Source organism: Salvelinus sp. IW2-2015, linkage group LG23 (assembly GCF_002910315.2).
Source record: "Salvelinus sp. IW2-2015 linkage group LG23, ASM291031v2, whole genome shotgun sequence".
NCBI classification, from domain to species: Eukaryota; Metazoa; Chordata; class Actinopteri; order Salmoniformes; family Salmonidae; genus Salvelinus; species Salvelinus sp. IW2-2015.
This window is the reverse complement of record NC_036863.1, coordinates 45,935,363-45,952,790: the sequence shown is the minus strand read 5'-3', so window position 1 is coordinate 45,952,790 and position 17,428 is coordinate 45,935,363. Positions and strand designations below refer to the sequence as shown.

The 17,428-nt window shown below is 39.8% G+C and overlaps 2 protein-coding genes across 4 annotated transcripts in view; one reads left to right on the top strand and one right to left on the bottom strand.

Annotated features, from left to right (window-relative positions):
* The first annotated feature begins 1,692 nt into the window (after positions 1-1,692).
* h2ax (H2A.X variant histone) lies at positions 1,693-2,358 on the top strand. Its single transcript, XM_023967854.2, has one exon. The coding sequence runs from the start codon at positions 1,762-1,764 to the stop codon at positions 2,188-2,190; it is 429 nt and encodes a 142-aa protein (XP_023823622.1). The 5' UTR covers positions 1,693-1,761; the 3' UTR covers positions 2,191-2,358.
* Positions 2,359-3,234: 876 nt separating this feature from the next.
* The window catches only part of hmbsa (hydroxymethylbilane synthase a), a 28,791-nt gene continuing 14,597 nt past the window's right edge, over positions 3,235-17,428 (bottom strand). Inside the window, exons 2-15 of one of the 3 annotated variants that reach the window (XM_023967849.2) lie at positions 14,624-14,735; positions 14,468-14,521; positions 10,186-10,258; positions 9,772-9,821; positions 9,553-9,608; positions 8,668-8,745; positions 8,283-8,360; positions 7,861-7,936; positions 6,580-6,693; positions 6,278-6,316; positions 4,865-4,984; positions 4,562-4,615; positions 4,236-4,322; positions 3,235-4,000 (exon numbers count right to left, since the gene is read on the bottom strand). In XM_023967849.2, the coding sequence (XP_023823617.2) occupies positions 3,833-4,000; positions 4,236-4,322; positions 4,562-4,615; positions 4,865-4,984; positions 6,278-6,316; positions 6,580-6,693; positions 7,861-7,936; positions 8,283-8,360; positions 8,668-8,745; positions 9,553-9,608; positions 9,772-9,821; positions 10,186-10,258; positions 14,468-14,521; positions 14,624-14,735 (1,159 nt within the window). In that variant the 3' untranslated portion in view covers positions 3,235-3,832. Of the gene's footprint in view, positions 4,001-4,235; positions 4,323-4,561; positions 4,616-4,864; positions 4,985-6,277; positions 6,317-6,579; positions 6,694-7,860; positions 7,937-8,282; positions 8,361-8,667; positions 8,746-9,552; positions 9,609-9,771; positions 9,822-10,185; positions 10,259-14,467; positions 14,522-14,623; positions 14,736-16,189; positions 16,249-17,428 lie in introns of those variants that run through there. The other 2 variants (XM_023967853.2, XM_023967852.2) reach the window with 2 other exon arrangements.

The following is a 17,428-nucleotide window of genomic DNA, read 5'->3' as shown; positions in this document are numbered from 1 at the left end:
GGCCCAACCTTGTCATTAGGTGGGAAGTGTTGTGCTCGGCAGGGAGTACATTTTGGAGCGTTTCGCTCCGCCTTAAACCAATAGGAGCAGAGGCGGAGCTCCACGATATAGAACGATAGTTACTGAAGTTGTAACTCCAGCTCTATAAGTGGAGCAGAGCCCCATAGGCCTTAAGGCCCTGCCGAKCCCKAGTCTCGCTMWAGATCATTTTCAGGAGGCTGATTGTGGGGAGGCAATCCCCATATATAGGGACACCTGTACTCCCATTGGCTGCAGGTGTGTGCATAATACATTTCTCAGGCTATTCACTGCCTCGGCAGCAGGGTAAAACAACAAGAGCAGAGCTCCATTATGGGACCCCACYCCACTCATAGAACTGGAGTTACAATTTCAGTAACAGTCGTTARCACGGGCCACCTGAAATGTTTTTGGCTCACCTAATGATTGTGCTTGATTATGGATCACTCCCCAAAATGTTTATTCATTAAGTTTTAGTCATTGTTCTCCTAGATTTATTTGRGTGCTTCTACATTTCTAATTAGGAGCACATCATGTAGGCCCTATCCTTGTAAAAAAAACTATCATAGACCCCTGAACTATAATAATGAATAAGGTGTATCACTCAGCATTTTGTGTAAGGACATGCACTTTGTTGATTCTTGATGTTTATCTTTTTATTATTGGATCTAAATMATTTATTTTAACACAAATTGAGACAGGTCACAAAAATGTTATTAAACATTATACCCTATTAATAGTAATACATCTCATCTTTTAAACATTAGAAAGCATGCTCACCGTTGTTTATGTATTTTCTTTGCGTAATTATGGAGCAAAATATTATTTTGATWGGTAAAAATCTGAGTGGCTGCTAGATTTTTTTGTATCTAARGTTACCTGCCACATTGGCTGTTGAAAGAAAAAGTTACATTTCCCACCGTGRTTATGAGATTTTATATGTTTTGATCTATGATATAATGGCAGTCAGTTAACATGACCTTTACGAATTATGAAGCCTTTGTGATTTGTTTTTATTATTACATAGGCTAAATTCTTCCAAATTCAAAAACAGTGAGGTTAGATTAAGATTATCTCATAGAACAAAACATATAAGATGCCTAAACCTGTGTTAACCATAGACCGAACGGCGTTCATCCAAAAAACGCCATCCATTTTCCTCATAGGCTTTGTCCAACGAACCATTGCCTACAAAAAGACGCCATTAATATTTCTCTCTGTCGTTGGTAGCAGTAGCTCTACCCCCGCTCCCCAACAATTCGTTGTTTACCAAAATATARTTTGCCATATTCATCTGTGATATACTTTGAAAGAACACCTTGCTACGAACACGCTGATTCATGTAACAAATAATTGTTTCGTCTTCATAGACTGCTGGCTTTCCTCCAAAAATTTAAATTGGGAGGGAGGGTATTTGATTGGCGTGACATTTCCCCCCCAAATTTGATCGAGAACAATGTGATCCAATGACAACAGCGATAAGAACAACAAACCAATCAAACACGGTCCTCAGACTACTCTGTTATGCAAAGAAATTCCAGGCCAATGAGGGTTCATCTCTTTCAAGCAGTTACCTCTCAACGCCAATTAGATGCGCCTTCTCATTTCAATATCCAATAGGATTTGAAGGCGGGATTAAATTGTAGTGTTTATATTCCGCAGTAGTTCCTTTCGCATTCATTATTTCCTTGAACCACAATCTATTTGTTTCTCTGCTATACTTGAGTRTTGAGAATCTGCATCATGTCTGGACGAGGCAAAACCGGAGGAAAGGCCCGCGCTAAGGCAAAGTCCCGCAGCTCCCGCGCTGGTCTTCAGTTTCCCGTAGGTCGTGTCCACCGTCTGCTGAGGAAGGGCAACTACGCTCATAGAGTAGGTGCTGGTGCTCCTGTGTACATGGCTGCTGTCCTCGAGTACCTGACGGCTGAGATCCTGGAGTTGGCTGGCAATGCCGCTCGGGACAACAAGAAGTCCCGTATCATCCCCCGCCATCTGCAGCTGGCCGTTCGTAACGACGAGGAGTTGAACAAACTACTCGGCGGTGTAACCATCGCCCAGGGAGGTGTGTTGCCCAACATCCAGGCTGTTTTGCTACCAAAGAAGACAGGGGCGGCCGCTGCACCAAGCGGGAAGGCGGGAAAGAAGGCTTCCTCACAGTCCCAAGAATATTAGTTGGCGATTTAAATAAACCTCCACCGAACTATTCAACCAAAAGGCCCTTTTAAGGGCCACCCACACATTCTGAAAATTGTTAAATTTCCATTCCTATTTTCCTTTGTTGAAAATGTGCTGTTTTTTCGCGCTAAAAATTCTTAGGTTGCAATAAATATTCTTTTGATACATCTTGTCACGTTTTGTATGCATTCGAAGGCTAGACAAGTGAGTAAAATCAATGTTTGATTTAGAGAGCTAACCTTAAGTGTTTGCGACAGGGTTGAGCATGCTAACAATAGCCACTACACTGTTGGGGGAACTTGGCTAACCAATATACAAACCGTAGTTCTCAAAGGACATGCCATGGCGATTACCTTTGCCTAGTTTGTCCAGACCACAAATTAACTAGGAGTGTACTGTGTCTCTACATCTCTTATTGTGGAATTCCGCTAGCCCTGGATGTGAAAGGTTCGCGTGGACTCCAAACAATCTGATGAAACAAAGGCGATGTGTAGTTTGTACCCAATGAAGTGTTCAGGAGCCGCACTGGTTTGTAGTGCTGAGCAATTAAACGAATAACTGACCTACATCGGTTCAATTTGAATTCAATTTCGTTCTTCCTGTGCGCACAGTGCGCAGTTTCTCTATCGAGATAAATCAGATCAAACCCAAATAGCGATTTAGGGAGTTGTAGTTTTATGCAGAAAACGTAATTAACTACAATGACCATTATCCGCATACGCGTTCTGTTTCTCTTTTACACCTGCTACAGACATTCAAGAGGGATACAGGAGCTCTACCTGATAGTTGGTATTCAGTCAAAAGTATGCCCTTCAATAACTAAAATGGCAGCAGCTCACCAAATGAAATATCAAACATGTAATATACACAAATTACATTTGGTAAACTGATGGGCAGTCACTACCATCATGGGACTTTTATTGTTTTAGTCTGTTACTGCATTCAACCCACAATGCATAGAGCATTTAATGTATAACATTTAAATCTAAACCAGTGATCATTTTTTAAATAATCGKAACGACCTCAAAAAGCACTYATCACTCAGTACAACTGGTCGGTATTTATAGAGCTGAAGCAGATATGAAGGCTTCATAGAAAGCACATAGTATACAAACATGGCACTATCGGTATGAGACATTTTCCAGTAAGAGTTGAGTTATATATTCTCTTGCTGTCAATATATTCCAGGTTTGAACATAATTTTGTTCTGGTTTAGAAAAGTGATTAAAAAAAGGCCAGGGGCCTTGCCTGAGATGTGTCATACGGTTCAGTTGTAATACTGTGTGTGGAGTTGGTCAGTCATACTCACAGAAATCTTTGTTTGGTACATTCTTAACCCTCAGCATCTATACAAATGTTCACCTAGTATTTACCCATTCTCAAGAGTAGTAGCTCATACATAAATAGGATCATGTACATTTAGCTTATACAACTGAGGTGAATCMGTACATATTCAGAGTAAACATTATTCAAGACCCTGCCGACTTCTGCTGGTCTTGGATGCTGATGATGGCTTGCACAGTGTTTGGCAGCCAGTCCCAATCCGCTCCCTACTTGTTCCCCTTGGCCAAAAGGTTAGAGAGCCAAAGGAAGGGGTCGGGAGCACATTGGGACCCGCTGTAGGAGTGGAGAGAGGGCCTTAGCGTGCGTCGTTGAGTTTCCGAGCAGTGGTCAGTATCTCCATGGCTCCTTTMCTGAGCAGGAGATTGGCCAGGTCCACCCCCAGCTTCTCAGCTGCTACCTGGGCACACTGAGGCACATTGTGGGCTGTTACCCCAACATGCTGGATGTCTGCCGCCGACTCTAACTGAGAAGAGGAAAATGGAGACAATCAATTGGCTAAAATATCACATTCTAGGAATAAAATGAAACTAGCCATAAATCCAAACTTTCACCACAATTTRGAAACTGAGCATATCAGTTTAGATTCCAGGATAATCGTAAGTATGACGACCATACAAAATCAGAAAATATCACATACAGTAAATAAAACATTAGGAATATGGCATGACGGCCATATAAAAACAGGTCCTGTCCCCAACCTTATTTCCTGGGTCTACACTGGTTTCCATGGCCTCCTTCAAGCTGTCAGCTCCATCCAGGCTGTACACAGCACCAGTCAGAGAGAGCTGGAACAGGAGAGAAGAGCATTAAACTCKTGAGCACACCCAGTCTCATCAATTACAGAAAACTTCCATCTGTAGATAATTTCTACACTCTACTGATTATTTGAAATAGGCCATTGGAAGTGACTGAATAAAATCAGTACAGGTCAGCAATCTGCTTAGAGGTAATTCTGCTCAGCTCTATGGTTGGTGGTTTCTGCATCTATTCCCGATTCTGATTAGATGTCTAACTATTTCCTTACCACCGAGTCCTTCACTTCTGTGTTCACAGCAACTGGTACACTGCAACCTCCCTCCTGTGTACAAAAAGGACCAAGCAGCAAGGGTCAGAGTGATAATAGAGGAGAAGGCTTTGTAATATTGATGCACACAAATTATGATCCATGCACCAAATAAATTGATTGTGRGAGGCAAGAAAAATACACATATTCAATTCTATAAGCTGCAGCTTTTGAACCGCAACTATTCAGCATCAGCAGGTGCAGCTGGTGTCTTGTTTATGTTTTTGGCAGGCGTGTGTATGGGGAAACGCATGGTTAACTTGCCAGGCGTCTGAGGAAGGCCCTCTCTGCGATGCAGCGCAGCACAGTCTCTGAGTGGTGCAGGGTAGACACCATCTCCAAGATGTCACAGTCTCGCGCCCGCACCTCCACGGCAAGGGCACCCTGGGGGATGCAGACTCTCTTAAAGTCTCAGTGCAGTCAAAAATGTGATTTCCCTGTGACACATTGGTGTCCTTTAATAGTGGTTTCTTTGCAGCAAATCGACCACGAAGGCCTGATTCATGCAGTGTCCTCCGAACAGCTGATGTTGAGATATGTCTGTTACTTGAACTCTGAAACATTGATTGCATTTATGGCTATCTTGTGTTTTTTTAGTTTTTATTTTACTTGCTGTGTTGTACTCACTTCGCCTCCATGGCCTTTTATATTTTTATTTATTTATACATATATTTGTTTGCCTTCACCTCCCTTATCTCACCTCACTTGCTCACATTGTATATAGACTTATTTATTTTAATTTTTTTCACTGTATTATTGACTATATGTTTGTTTTACTCCATGTGTAACTATGTGTTGTTGTATGTGTCGAACTGCTTTGCTTTATCTTGGCCAGGTCGCAATTGTAAATGAGAACGTGTTCTCAATTTGCCTACCTGGTTAAATAAAGGTTAAATAAAAAATATATATATTTTTTTTATGGCTATCTTCTGTATACCACCCCTACCTTGTCACAACACAATTAATTGTCTCAAACGCATTAAGAAGAAAAGAAATTCCACAAATGTACCTTTAACAAGGCGCACCTGTTAATTTAAATGAATTAAAGCAGCATGAGTCCATGGCCCCATCCTACATGGTGTCAACAGTACAGGCTGGTGGCGGTGGTGTAATGGTGTGGGGAATGTTTTCTTGGCACATGCCCCAAAGAATTCAGGCTGTTCTTCTGGAGGCAAAGAGGGGTCCGACCCAGTACTAGATGGGTGTACCTAATAAACTGTCAACTGAGTGTATATTTCTACATTGAGGTTGGAATAATACTGTGAAATTGTGAAAATGATAATGCCCTTTTAGTAAATTAGTTAATAAAGCAACAAGAAAGAGATCCAAAGTTCTCTGCCAATAATAGCTAGTTTTCCATTTTCCCCTCCCCAATCAGACCACTCCCAGACAGTCCTAATAGAATTCTTGCTTGAGAAATGTCTCTGCTATTTTTGATGTGCTTTATTGTTACCTAGACATTTTTTAATATTGAGATAAAAACAGCTGTATTGGACCTTTAAATATCATCAAAGGATTCATATGCCTTCGGTCTTCCAAGATTAAATATTTTACAGTGAATCTACGCCAACATGCAGAATGGATGGCACGGTGTGGCACTCATGGTGTAACGGTTATAACGGCTGGCACCCCAGGTGCTTCCTGTAAACATCAACAATAGCTAAAAACTGTACCCACCTGGCCAACAGCATACATACAGTCCTCAGGGCCAAGAACCTGTAGAGCCAAACCCAACAAACATTTAAATTCTACAGCAGCTTCTATAGCTACCAAGAGACATACAACACAACAACATTATCAAATCAATTTTCTTAGCATTTTTATCAACTTAGGGAAAGAGGGATACCTAGTCAATTTATAGGTATGCACTGTGAAATTGTATTGTTTGGTGAAACGTTTTGTGTCTTGTGTTATGCCATGACATTTGCCTTGAGGGCCAGGCACACCGGAGATGTTTGGGAAGGCTGGTTGCACTGTACCTGGCTGACTCGTGCCTCCCACCCCATCCTCTTCAGCCCTGCTGCCGCCAGGATGATGGCAGCATAGTCCTCCTTCTCATCCAGCTTCTTCAGACGAGTGTTGAGGTTACCTCGCTATAGTGCTCAGGTTAAGGAACAATTACTAGGGGAGACTGGGGGCAATTGTAACACCTTGAATTTTGCCAAACAGAAGCTAGCTAGAGTGATGAAACACACAGTACATGCCCATTTAGGTTTTTTCCTGCTTGAAAAGTTACAGCCAAATATCTCACATTTTATGGGCAATTTTTTAAATATTRTTTTTAGGGGTGAAAGTAGTTGTGTGTATTTAAAAAAAATTGGCTGTATTTTTCTTATATTGCGCTGAGTATTAATGTCCAATAAATCCAACTAGCATAATTTGTTCACCATATGTTGGCTAAACATTGACATGTGGTCACTATTCAAGATGGCACGCCAGATATGGCAGCTCTGCTTCTAGCGCCTAAGCAACTTTGCAGTATTTCGTTTTTTTGTGTGTTATTTCTTACATAAAAATGTTCACAAGCGTTTCACTACACCGCAATAACATCTGCGAAATATGTGTATGTGACCAATAAAACTTGATTTAATTTGCTGTCTCTTGCTAGGCACATGAGGTTGTGACATGGCTGCTGGGTTGGGGGGCATTCGTAACGCAGTGTTAAAATGACCCTGAGCCAAGCAGCCAAATGATGAAAACAGGTGAATTTAACTTTAAGATTGTATGAATTATACATACAATAACTGTAAATAGCTTTGGGGTCCTGTAAAGTGCCAAATAAGTTGTAAACGGACATAATCTCGGTACCATCGACTATTCAGATGTTTTGAGGGGAACCAAATGGCCATGTAATTATTGGTTACGTACATAGAAATAGTCATATTTCTTGCAAAATCATTACATACGTCTCTGATAGGATTATTCATAAACATTACTTTTTTCATTTTAATACATTCATTTGGTTGATTTTGTAGGTGTTACATTTGACCCCAGCTACTGTTACAATTGCCCCTGCATGACTTTTCGGAATAAAAACAATATTGTGATCCGACAGGTATGAATGARTAGGTGACAGATATATAAGAAACTWGAATGACTGGCCTAGTTCAAGTCTTCTCTGAGCAATAGAGTCGGACAAAAACGGTTATAATTGCCTCCAGTCTCCCSTACAATAGCTACATGCATGAATACTGACAGCAATAAGACACACAGATGGACAGACAGTAAATCATTGCAGTTCTGCATTAGAAAAACGATACAATGTCTTTAAACTCCAGATGAGGAAACCTCTTCTTCAGCTGAGCAGCCCGACGCAGAGAGCTAGTACCAATCACACTGTGAGAACAGACACAGACACAGACGTGGAGTTTGGTCTGAAAATCATCCATTGAAGTTCTCAAAAGGATCAAATATAGATATACACATTGACCATTGCATTGTAACAGTCAGTAATTCAAAAGGACATGGTCGCAAATTATTATTTATTTTTTTACTAAGTTTTGTCTTTTTTTGCAGGTGCAGTTTTGCAATTACTCCAACTGAATATCATAGGATATGCCATGTCCTAGTCTTAAAGCTTGATGAAGACATTGTAGGCTGTGTGATGTGTCAAGTTTACCCCAGAACACTGAGAATTGGCCTCTTTCATTCACTYTTCTCCCTGGCATAGTAGCACACCTACCTGCCATCTGGCAAAGTGTCCAGGGTCAGTCCYCTGTTCTTTGGATGTAGCACCACTGCATCATGTGGGCTTTCACGCCTTTTGAGAAACATTGGAAAGGAAGAGAAAACATACACACAGAGAATCTTAGTATTCAAAAGGGAAACTTATTTTTGCAAAAAAGACATAGGCCCAGTCTCAATGAATGTGAAAACGACAACTAATTTCCATCGATCAGTTCAAAATGGATTTGTGTGAATGGACATTTATTGGAAGACATCATCTTCCGGTTGTTGTTGTTGGTACTATCCATCCCACAACACTGTCACTGCTTAGTCCAACTATAAGAAGAGTGTGGATGACAATGGACAGTGCTGATGATGTAGTAAGTAGGGTTTGTACTCACTGAAGCACTGCTCCTATAGTGAAGCCATTGGGCAGAGTTGTCGGGAGGTCTTTAAGAGAGTGCACTACTAGGTCTACCCTGTTAGAAAGAGAAATGCTGGTTACAGAATAGTTGTACACTCCAAGTTTTTTTGCATTAACTCCACAGCCTTGTCATTTCAAAACACCAAAATAAACCCCCGTTTCACAATATAGATATTACTATAATAAAGAACTGCTCTTTATTTTCCAACCTCTAACGCACTCATCTACAAGTTACGGACAAAAGAAAGGAAACGCCAACATAAAGTGTCTTAATAGGATGTTGGGCCACCACCAGCTGCCAAAACAGCTTCAATGCACCTTGGCATAGGTTCTACAAGTGTCTGGAACTCTACTGGAGGGATGCGACACCATTCTTCAACGTGAAATTACATAATTTGGTGTTTTGTTGATGGTGGTAAAAAACGCTGTCTCAGGCACCGCTCTAGAATCTTCCATAAGTGTTCAAGTTGGTTGAGATCTGGTGGTCTAGCCATGGTAGTCAAAATAATGGGCAACTGAGCATTTTTATACATGACTCTAAGCATGATGGGATGGGGGCTTTGTCATCCTTTGGGGGCATAGCCATGGTAGCCAAAATATTGGCATGCCCACCATTTTTATACATGACCTTAAGCATGATGCAATGTTAATTGCTTAATTAACTCAGGAACCACACATGTATGGAAGCACCTGCTTTCAATATTCTTTTGTATTCCTCGTTTCCTTTATTTTGGGCAGTTACCTGTACGTGTTCTTACGCAATGAAATTTGATAAAGTTCAGAGCTATTTATCAGACTTGCTACTTGTCACCAGGAGAGTGTCACTCAAATCAATACTTTCATTAACATTGTCCATACTTACTCATTCCTCTCCAGCGCATTCTCGAGCTCCTTTGTGAAAAGACTTTTCTCACCTATCTGAAACAACCAAGAAACATTTTGAGACGCTAAATACAGGAATACCAGCCACGTTGCCATACCACCAGCACTGATAAAGTTAATAAAAATAGCATCCTGCAATGGCTTGACAATGATCTCAAACCTACAAATACATTTCAAGCATTATTTTTTCTGAACTAACCTTTGATAACGCAGTGTCCAAGATTTTGTCACCAATTGTGGACATGGCAACTGGAATGAATGGAAAAAGTAGTGTATTACAATCATGACTATGAATGACAGTGGTAGTGAGGTCATCAGTTCCATTTCAGCAGATTCTCTTTAACAGACAGTCAGAGCAACAAAGCCGAAAGACAGTAAACTGTGTGTCAGTACAGTTGTATGCTTTACACCATCTTCTCCCAAACACAATCTACTATTTGTTCAGAAACTGAAAGGCTGACAAACAGAGGAAAGAAATAGAGAGAGAGAGAGAGAGAGTCAGGGAGGGAAAGAGAGAGCGGGAGGAAAAGTGACAGAAAGAGAGAGTGGGAGGGAGAGAGAGTGTGTATGGCTGTATGAGTGTTCTTGTATTACACATCTCTACTTTTCTCACCTATTTCCAGATGGACATCTGGATAAAGTGTCTTCAGTTTCTCTGCCACATAATCAGTCTGGATGCGAGCCAACTGAAATATAAAAAAGACATTCTTTTATATTATTACATACATTATGTAGATATGTAAGCAAATGTGGGCACTTAACTTTCCTTGATAAAGGCTACGACATGGACATTAAAGTGAAGAAGAATTTTTTGTGTGAAATTACAACATTGAACAGTGAGCCATTGTATTTTTGTATAAAAGATCTAATAATGAGAGAAAGAATAGCGGGTTTTGCATTTGGTCAAGTTAGTGTGGGAGAGGTTGAGGAACTATTGTTATCCATCAATAATGATAAGCCACCATTTATTGGTATAGACAACCTAGATGGGACACTATTGAGAATGGTAGCAGACTGTATTGCCACCACTATTTGTCATGTCTTTAACCAAAGCCTAAAAGGAAGTGTGTCCCCACAGGCGTGGAAAGAAGCTAAAGTAATTCCACTACATAAAATTGTAAAGCACCATTTGCTGTCTCTAACAGGCATCCAATTAGTTTGCTGCCTATTCTTAGTAAATGCTATTTTTCTAAATAACAAGTTAACTACTGACCATTCAGTGACCACTCACGTCCTGTGGATGGGGGCTATGTCATCCTATGAGGGCATAGCCATGGTAGCAAAAATAATGGCCCGCCCAACATTTTTATACATGACCTTAAGCGTGATGCGATGTTAATTGCTTAATTAACTCAGGAACCACGCCTGTGTGGAAGCACCTGCATTCAATATACTTTGTATCCCTCATTTACTCAAACGTTTGCATTATTTAGGCAGCTACCTGTAACTCTCCAACCATGTGATGGCAGGTGATGTTGATTCAATAACAAATGCGGATCAATACCATTAAAGGCTGCACTGAAGTCTAACAAAACAGCTCCAACTAGCATCTTATTATACATTTCCTTTAGCCAATCATCAGTCATCTGAATCAGTACAGTACACACCGGAGTAGGCAGAAAATATTTTTGGTATCTCAGATTGTTCTGGCAATTTTCACATATAAACTTAATTGAGAGGAAGGATGCTTGACAAACATATATATTTTTTAATCATGATGAAAGTGGCCATTTTAGGTCCTTTTTTAGACCTGTACACGCCTCCTGTAAGATGTTATGATATGTGAATCGTACATGAGACAGACAACATCTTGGTGTCATTATCCTCCTTATAGTGTGCACTAACATATGGAGTATATCTAGATTCTGAAATAAAAATGTTCACATTCATTGAACATAAAAAAGTTATTATTTATATTATTAATATGAATATCTCAAAAAGTACCATTTTTTATTTAGCCTTTTAAACATTATTTGGAACAATATACTCTTTAAACATGTCACATTTCCAGAGTAGGCTCTCTGCTAATTCTGAAGTGATGATACATTTTATGAGCAACACCAACACAGTAAATGGGTCAGTGGCGCTGTGCATAACGAGTGGGACCATTGAGCAAGTTGAGGAAGCTGGACTCCTAGGAGTAACATTGGATGGTCAGTTATCATGGTCAAGTAAGCCATATTGACTAAGTTGCATTAAAGAAGGGGTGAGGTATGTATGTCTGTTACAAAAAGTTTCTGTGTTTTTGACTAAACTCGACTGTACAAGTAGTTCAGGCGCTGGTCTTGTCCGATCTTGATTACTGTCCAGTATTATGGTCAGCTGCAGCAAAGAATGACCTAGTAAAGCTGCAGCTGGCTCGAAACAGAGCAGCACAACTTGCCCTTAACTGCACACACAGAACTAACATCAACAACATACATGATAGTCTTTCCTGGTTGAAGAAAGATTGACTATTTCTCTTCTAGTCTTTTTAAAAACATTTGTGTATTGAAAATTCCAAAAGCACTTGTATAATCTATTTGCATACACTTCAGATATACATATCCCACTAGACACGCCACTATGGGTTTCTTCACGGTACCCAAACAAAAAAAAAKTGATTTAATGCGTCAATCAGTTATGTAGAGCAATGTCATCATGGAATGTTCTGCCACCAGAGGTTACTCAGGCAAAAAGCAAGTTTAGTAAAAAATTGCACACCTCTCCTCTTTCTAAAGATCTAATTTAACTGTACTGTATATACAGTTGAAGTCAGAAGTTTACATACACTTAGGTTAGTCATTAAAACTCGTTTTTCAACCACTCCACAAATTTCTTGTTAACAAACTATAGTTTTGGCAAGTCGGTTAGGACATCTACTTGGTGCATGACACAAGTAATTTTTCCAACAATTGTTTACAGACAGATTATTTCACTGTATCACAATTCCAGTGGGTCAGACGTTTACATACACTAAGTTGACTGTGCCTTTAAACAGCTTAGAGAATTCCAGAAAATGATGTCATGGCTTTAGAAGCTTCTGACTGACTCAAATGATGTCAATTAGCGTATTGGAGGTGTACCTGTGGATATATTTCAAGGCCTACCTTCAAACTCAGTGCCTCTTTGCTTGACATCATGGGAAAATCTAAAGAAATCAGCCAAATAATTGTAGACCTCCACAAGTCTGGTTCATCATTGGGAGCAATTTCCAAACCCCTGAAGGTACAATGTTCATCTGTACAAACAATAGTACGCAAGTATAAATACCATGGGACCACGCAGCCGTCATACCGCTCTGGAAGGAGACGCGTTCTGTCTCCTAGAGATGAACGTACTTTGGTGAGAAGTGCAAATCAATCCCAGAACAACAGCAAAGGACCTTGTGAAGATGCTGGAGGAAACAGGTACAAAAGTATCTATATCCAAAGTAAAACGAGTCCTATATCGACATAACCTGAAAAGCCGCTCAGCAAGGAAGAAGCCACTGCTACAAAACCGCCATAAAAAAGCCAGACTACATTTTGCAACTGCACATGGGGACAAAGATTGTACTTTTTGGTGAAACGTCCTCTGGTCTGATGAAACAAAAATACAACTGTTTGGCCATAATGACCACTGTTATGTTTGGAGGAAAAAGGGGGAGGCTTGCAAGCCGAAGAACACCATCCCAACCGTGAAGCACGGGGGTGGCAGCATCATGTTGTGGGGGTGCTTTGCTGCAGGAGGGACTGATGCACTTCACAAAATAGATGGCATCATGAGGGAGTTAAATTATGTGGATATATTGAAGCAACATCTCAAGACATCAGCCAGGAAGTTAAAGCTTGGTCGCAAAAGGGTCTTCCAAATGGACTATGACCCCAAGCATACTTCAAAGTTGTGGCAAAATGGCTTAAGGACAAGAAAGTCAAGGTATTGGAGTGGCCATCACAAAGCCCTGACTTCAATCCCATAGAAAAGTGTATGTAAACTTCTGACCCACAGGGGATGTGATGAAATAAATAAAATATGAAATAAATCATTCTCTCTAATATTATTTTGACATTTCACATTCTTAAAATAAAGTGGTGATCCTAACTGACCTAAAAAAGGGAATTTTTACTAGGATAAATGTCAGGAATTGTGAAAAACTGAGTTTAAATGTATTTGGCTAAGGTGTATGTAAACTTCTGACTTCAACTGTAGGTATGTGAATATGTATGTATGAATAGTGTGTAAATAGTTTTTAAATAATTGTCTCTTGGTGCCTTGACAATATATTACTTTTAGTTTTAATGTCATAATATCTAATGCCGTTCTTGTCTATAACTGTTCTTTACCCTTCCATGTATTTTATGTTTTATGTGGACCCAAGGAAGAGTAAATGCTGCATGTGCAACAGCTAATTGGGATACGAATAAACATCAGGTTAACCACAAATGTATGCATTGTCATCAGTTAAATAGCCTGTGCAGTATCTGTGACACATGGCCACAGACACTTGTGTGACTATCACAATGGTGACAGATCAGGGATGAGCTCTTATCAGATGAGTACACACAGATCCACCCTTTTCAAGTTGACCTCCCTTCCTAACCTCTCAACTGAAAAATCCTTACTAATATGGAGGTTATTAGAGGCTTTTTGAGAGGACATTTTACTATGATGACTGAATGATTTTAAGTCAAAATTTGGTGACCAGAATTAGTGAACGGTAATATTAATGACATGAAGTGATCAAATATCCTACAGTAGAGCATCTGAACAAGCTTGTGAATCATTAATGATTACATTTTTATTTAGTCACATGCACAGATGTTGTTGCTGTGTACAGTGAAATTCTTAAGCTCTGAGGGCCAACAGTGCAGGTGTGAATAAAAATAATTATTATAATGATATACATTTACAACTAAATGAATGAATGAATTTACCTGGCTCTTCCTGGTCCCCATCCTAATGACCCGATTCACTGTTCCGTTTCCATCCTGTTAAGAAAATAATAAAAATACATCAACTTCCTTATAAGCCATCTTCCTAATAACTCCAGCTTATTAGGCAAGTACCAGGTTAAACCTTAAATCACTCACTCTAACACACTTATAAGGTCCTTCCTCCATTCTTTCGGGCGACTTAAAAAGGGAGATCTTCCTGGTAAGGGTGAAAGACGAGAGCTCTTCCTCAGGCTCTACAATGATGTGTCTGTGAGGAGTATGTGAAGAGCACAGCTATGAGTGTCTTTGCCCTGTAGTGTCTTAGTCTCTAGCCTCCACCCTCCACCCCCGGTCTCCTGGCATATGCTGATAAATTAAGAATGCAGATTCATTGTGCCAGTTGTTGGGTGCGTGCGTGTGTGCGCGTGTGTGTGGTAAGCCTACACATAGCCTTCACACTGTATTATTGAGGAACAAATTAAGAGTTTAGGCTATTCTTTTCGCACTTTTTCTTCTCATTGCCAGTGCATGTTCTGTGCATGTAACACTTATCAATCCAATAATAATACAATCATTCAAATTGAATAACAGAATATTATTTTAAATGTTTAAAAAAAATGTCTGATCCACTCATAAAATTGAAAATGTTCAACCCTGCAAAATTGAGATTGATATAGTTTTTCCAATTTTCTAGTTTATCTTTTTTCGTTTGTAGAGTCTAACAGCTAGGCCTAGGCTATATGTCGAAACGGAAGGTTAATTTACAAATCTGCACATAATGGCATTTTATGTACACTTCCTATGAAGTAGCCTTATAGGCCTATGCTTATCTTGTGAATTTAGCCTAATGCATGGATTGCGTAAAGAAGGATTAAGCTTCCCTGCCGGACCCCGAACCCCTGTGATGGCCACCTTGCATAGCCACTGGACAGGGGGCATGGGTATAGACTCATCTGAGACAAAAATCTGAAAAAGTAAAGCGGTCTGAATACTTTCCGAATGCACTGTAGACAGGTGTGTGCCTTTCCAAATCATGTCCAATCAATTGAACTTACCACAGGTGAACTACAATCAAGTTGTAGAAACATCTCAAGGATGATCAATGGAAACAAAATATGTAAATAAGGTATCTTAATTTTCAAAAAATTTGCAAACATTTCTAAGAACCTGTTTTCACTTTGTTATTGTTGGGCAATCTGTGTATATTGATGAGGATTTAAAAAAAAATCTATATTAGAATAAGGCTGTAACGTAACAAAATATAGTAGAAGAAAAGGGGTCTGAATACTTTCCGATGGCACTGTATGTAGCCTATAGGCCACTGGATTTCGTTTTTTAATGCAGCCATCTCAGTTTGCATTTGAAATATATTTTTATCCTTTGCTTGTTCAATTGCAAAGACATTGACCATTTTGTATTTTAGTCAAATTTGTTTCCGAATTATCAACGGTCACAGAGAGACAAACAAACAGCTTGATTCTATGTTGAGCAGAGATCTTCTGTGTATAAAGTGATGCGGAATTGCAAAAATAACGACGCACTTCTAACGACGCTGTTCTACGAGTAGTCTGAGGCAATCAGTAAATAAATAGCAACTTTAGTATGGATGGTTTTGGGAAACAGCTTGTCGATTTAACAATGCTCCTTAGAAGGTTCTATAAATTAAACTTAGCCTTAAAATGCTTTTGGGAAACCGGGCCCTGATGAATTGCAGATACTCACGGCCAAGACACCTTGAACTCGTTAATTCAGATTGCCACGCCAAAGATTTTTATAACTAAACCAATATAGACCACAGCCTGTCGTTTCCAATGGGAGCAAATGAATCAAAGTGGGCAGAACAAGCAAGGAGGTGGGCAGAGCCAAGCACGAGCTAGCGAAATCCTATTGGCACGCTCTACCATTATTTGCATATTTCTGTTAGGGAATGCCTGCTCTGAAGTGCGTGTGTGTAATAACTAAATTCGCCCTTACACTCCAAACAACGTCAGGGTATAAAACAACTGTTTTGTATTCCAGCCAATGTGGCAGTTAGATTTATTATTTAGATTTTTTTTAAATCTACCAGCCACTCAGATTTTTTACCAGACAAAATATTTTTTCCCCGCCATAATTACACAAAAAAAATGGATGAGCATTGTTAATTATGCTTCTTAAACAACAAATGCTGTACTATTAAGAAGTAAATGTGGTATATTGCTCGATTTAATATTCTGTGACCTGAGTCTTCAGAGACTAAAATGTTCAGCTGCCCCTTTTAATTGGTAACAGGGCCACTGAGCATAGATAGAACAATTAGAATATTTCATATATAAATGTGACGCATCCAGTTGGTTTCCACTCACTACCAAACATGGTGGTGAGAGGACGCCCAGTGGCGAGAAATGGATTTGGTCGACGTCCTGCAAATTTTCTCACCGATGAAGCATTTGATGTCAATACAGTTCTGTTTCCAAAACTAGAATATGTTACTAACAGAGTGGACTACCTTTTGTAAACTTTACCCTTTGCCAAAGTAAAAAACAAATGGGTTGTTTAGAAGGAGTGCAAGGGCGAATTGAGTTATTGCACCACAGAGTAGGCGTTCCATAAGGGAAATATGCAAATAGATGCTAGAGCGCGCCAATAGGCTCTCACCTCCTTGCTTGTTCTGCCCACTATGATTAATTTGCTCCCATTTGAAAAGACAGGATGTGGTCTATCTTGCATTAGTTATACAAATATATGACTCGAGTCATCACGTGTGCCTGTGAGAATCTCACTAGTAGAGGCTGACGATGTCTCTTTCTGCTAGCTTGTGAACAAAACAATGTAAATATTCAAGAAACACAAGGACAAAGGCACACTTTAGTAGACTTGAGTAAATTAGACCAACTTTTATGCCTGTGCGCATTGCTTCTAAAAACATATATTTTAGCACTTCACTCGCAGTGCTCACAGCCCGCCAGACAGGCAGTGTTG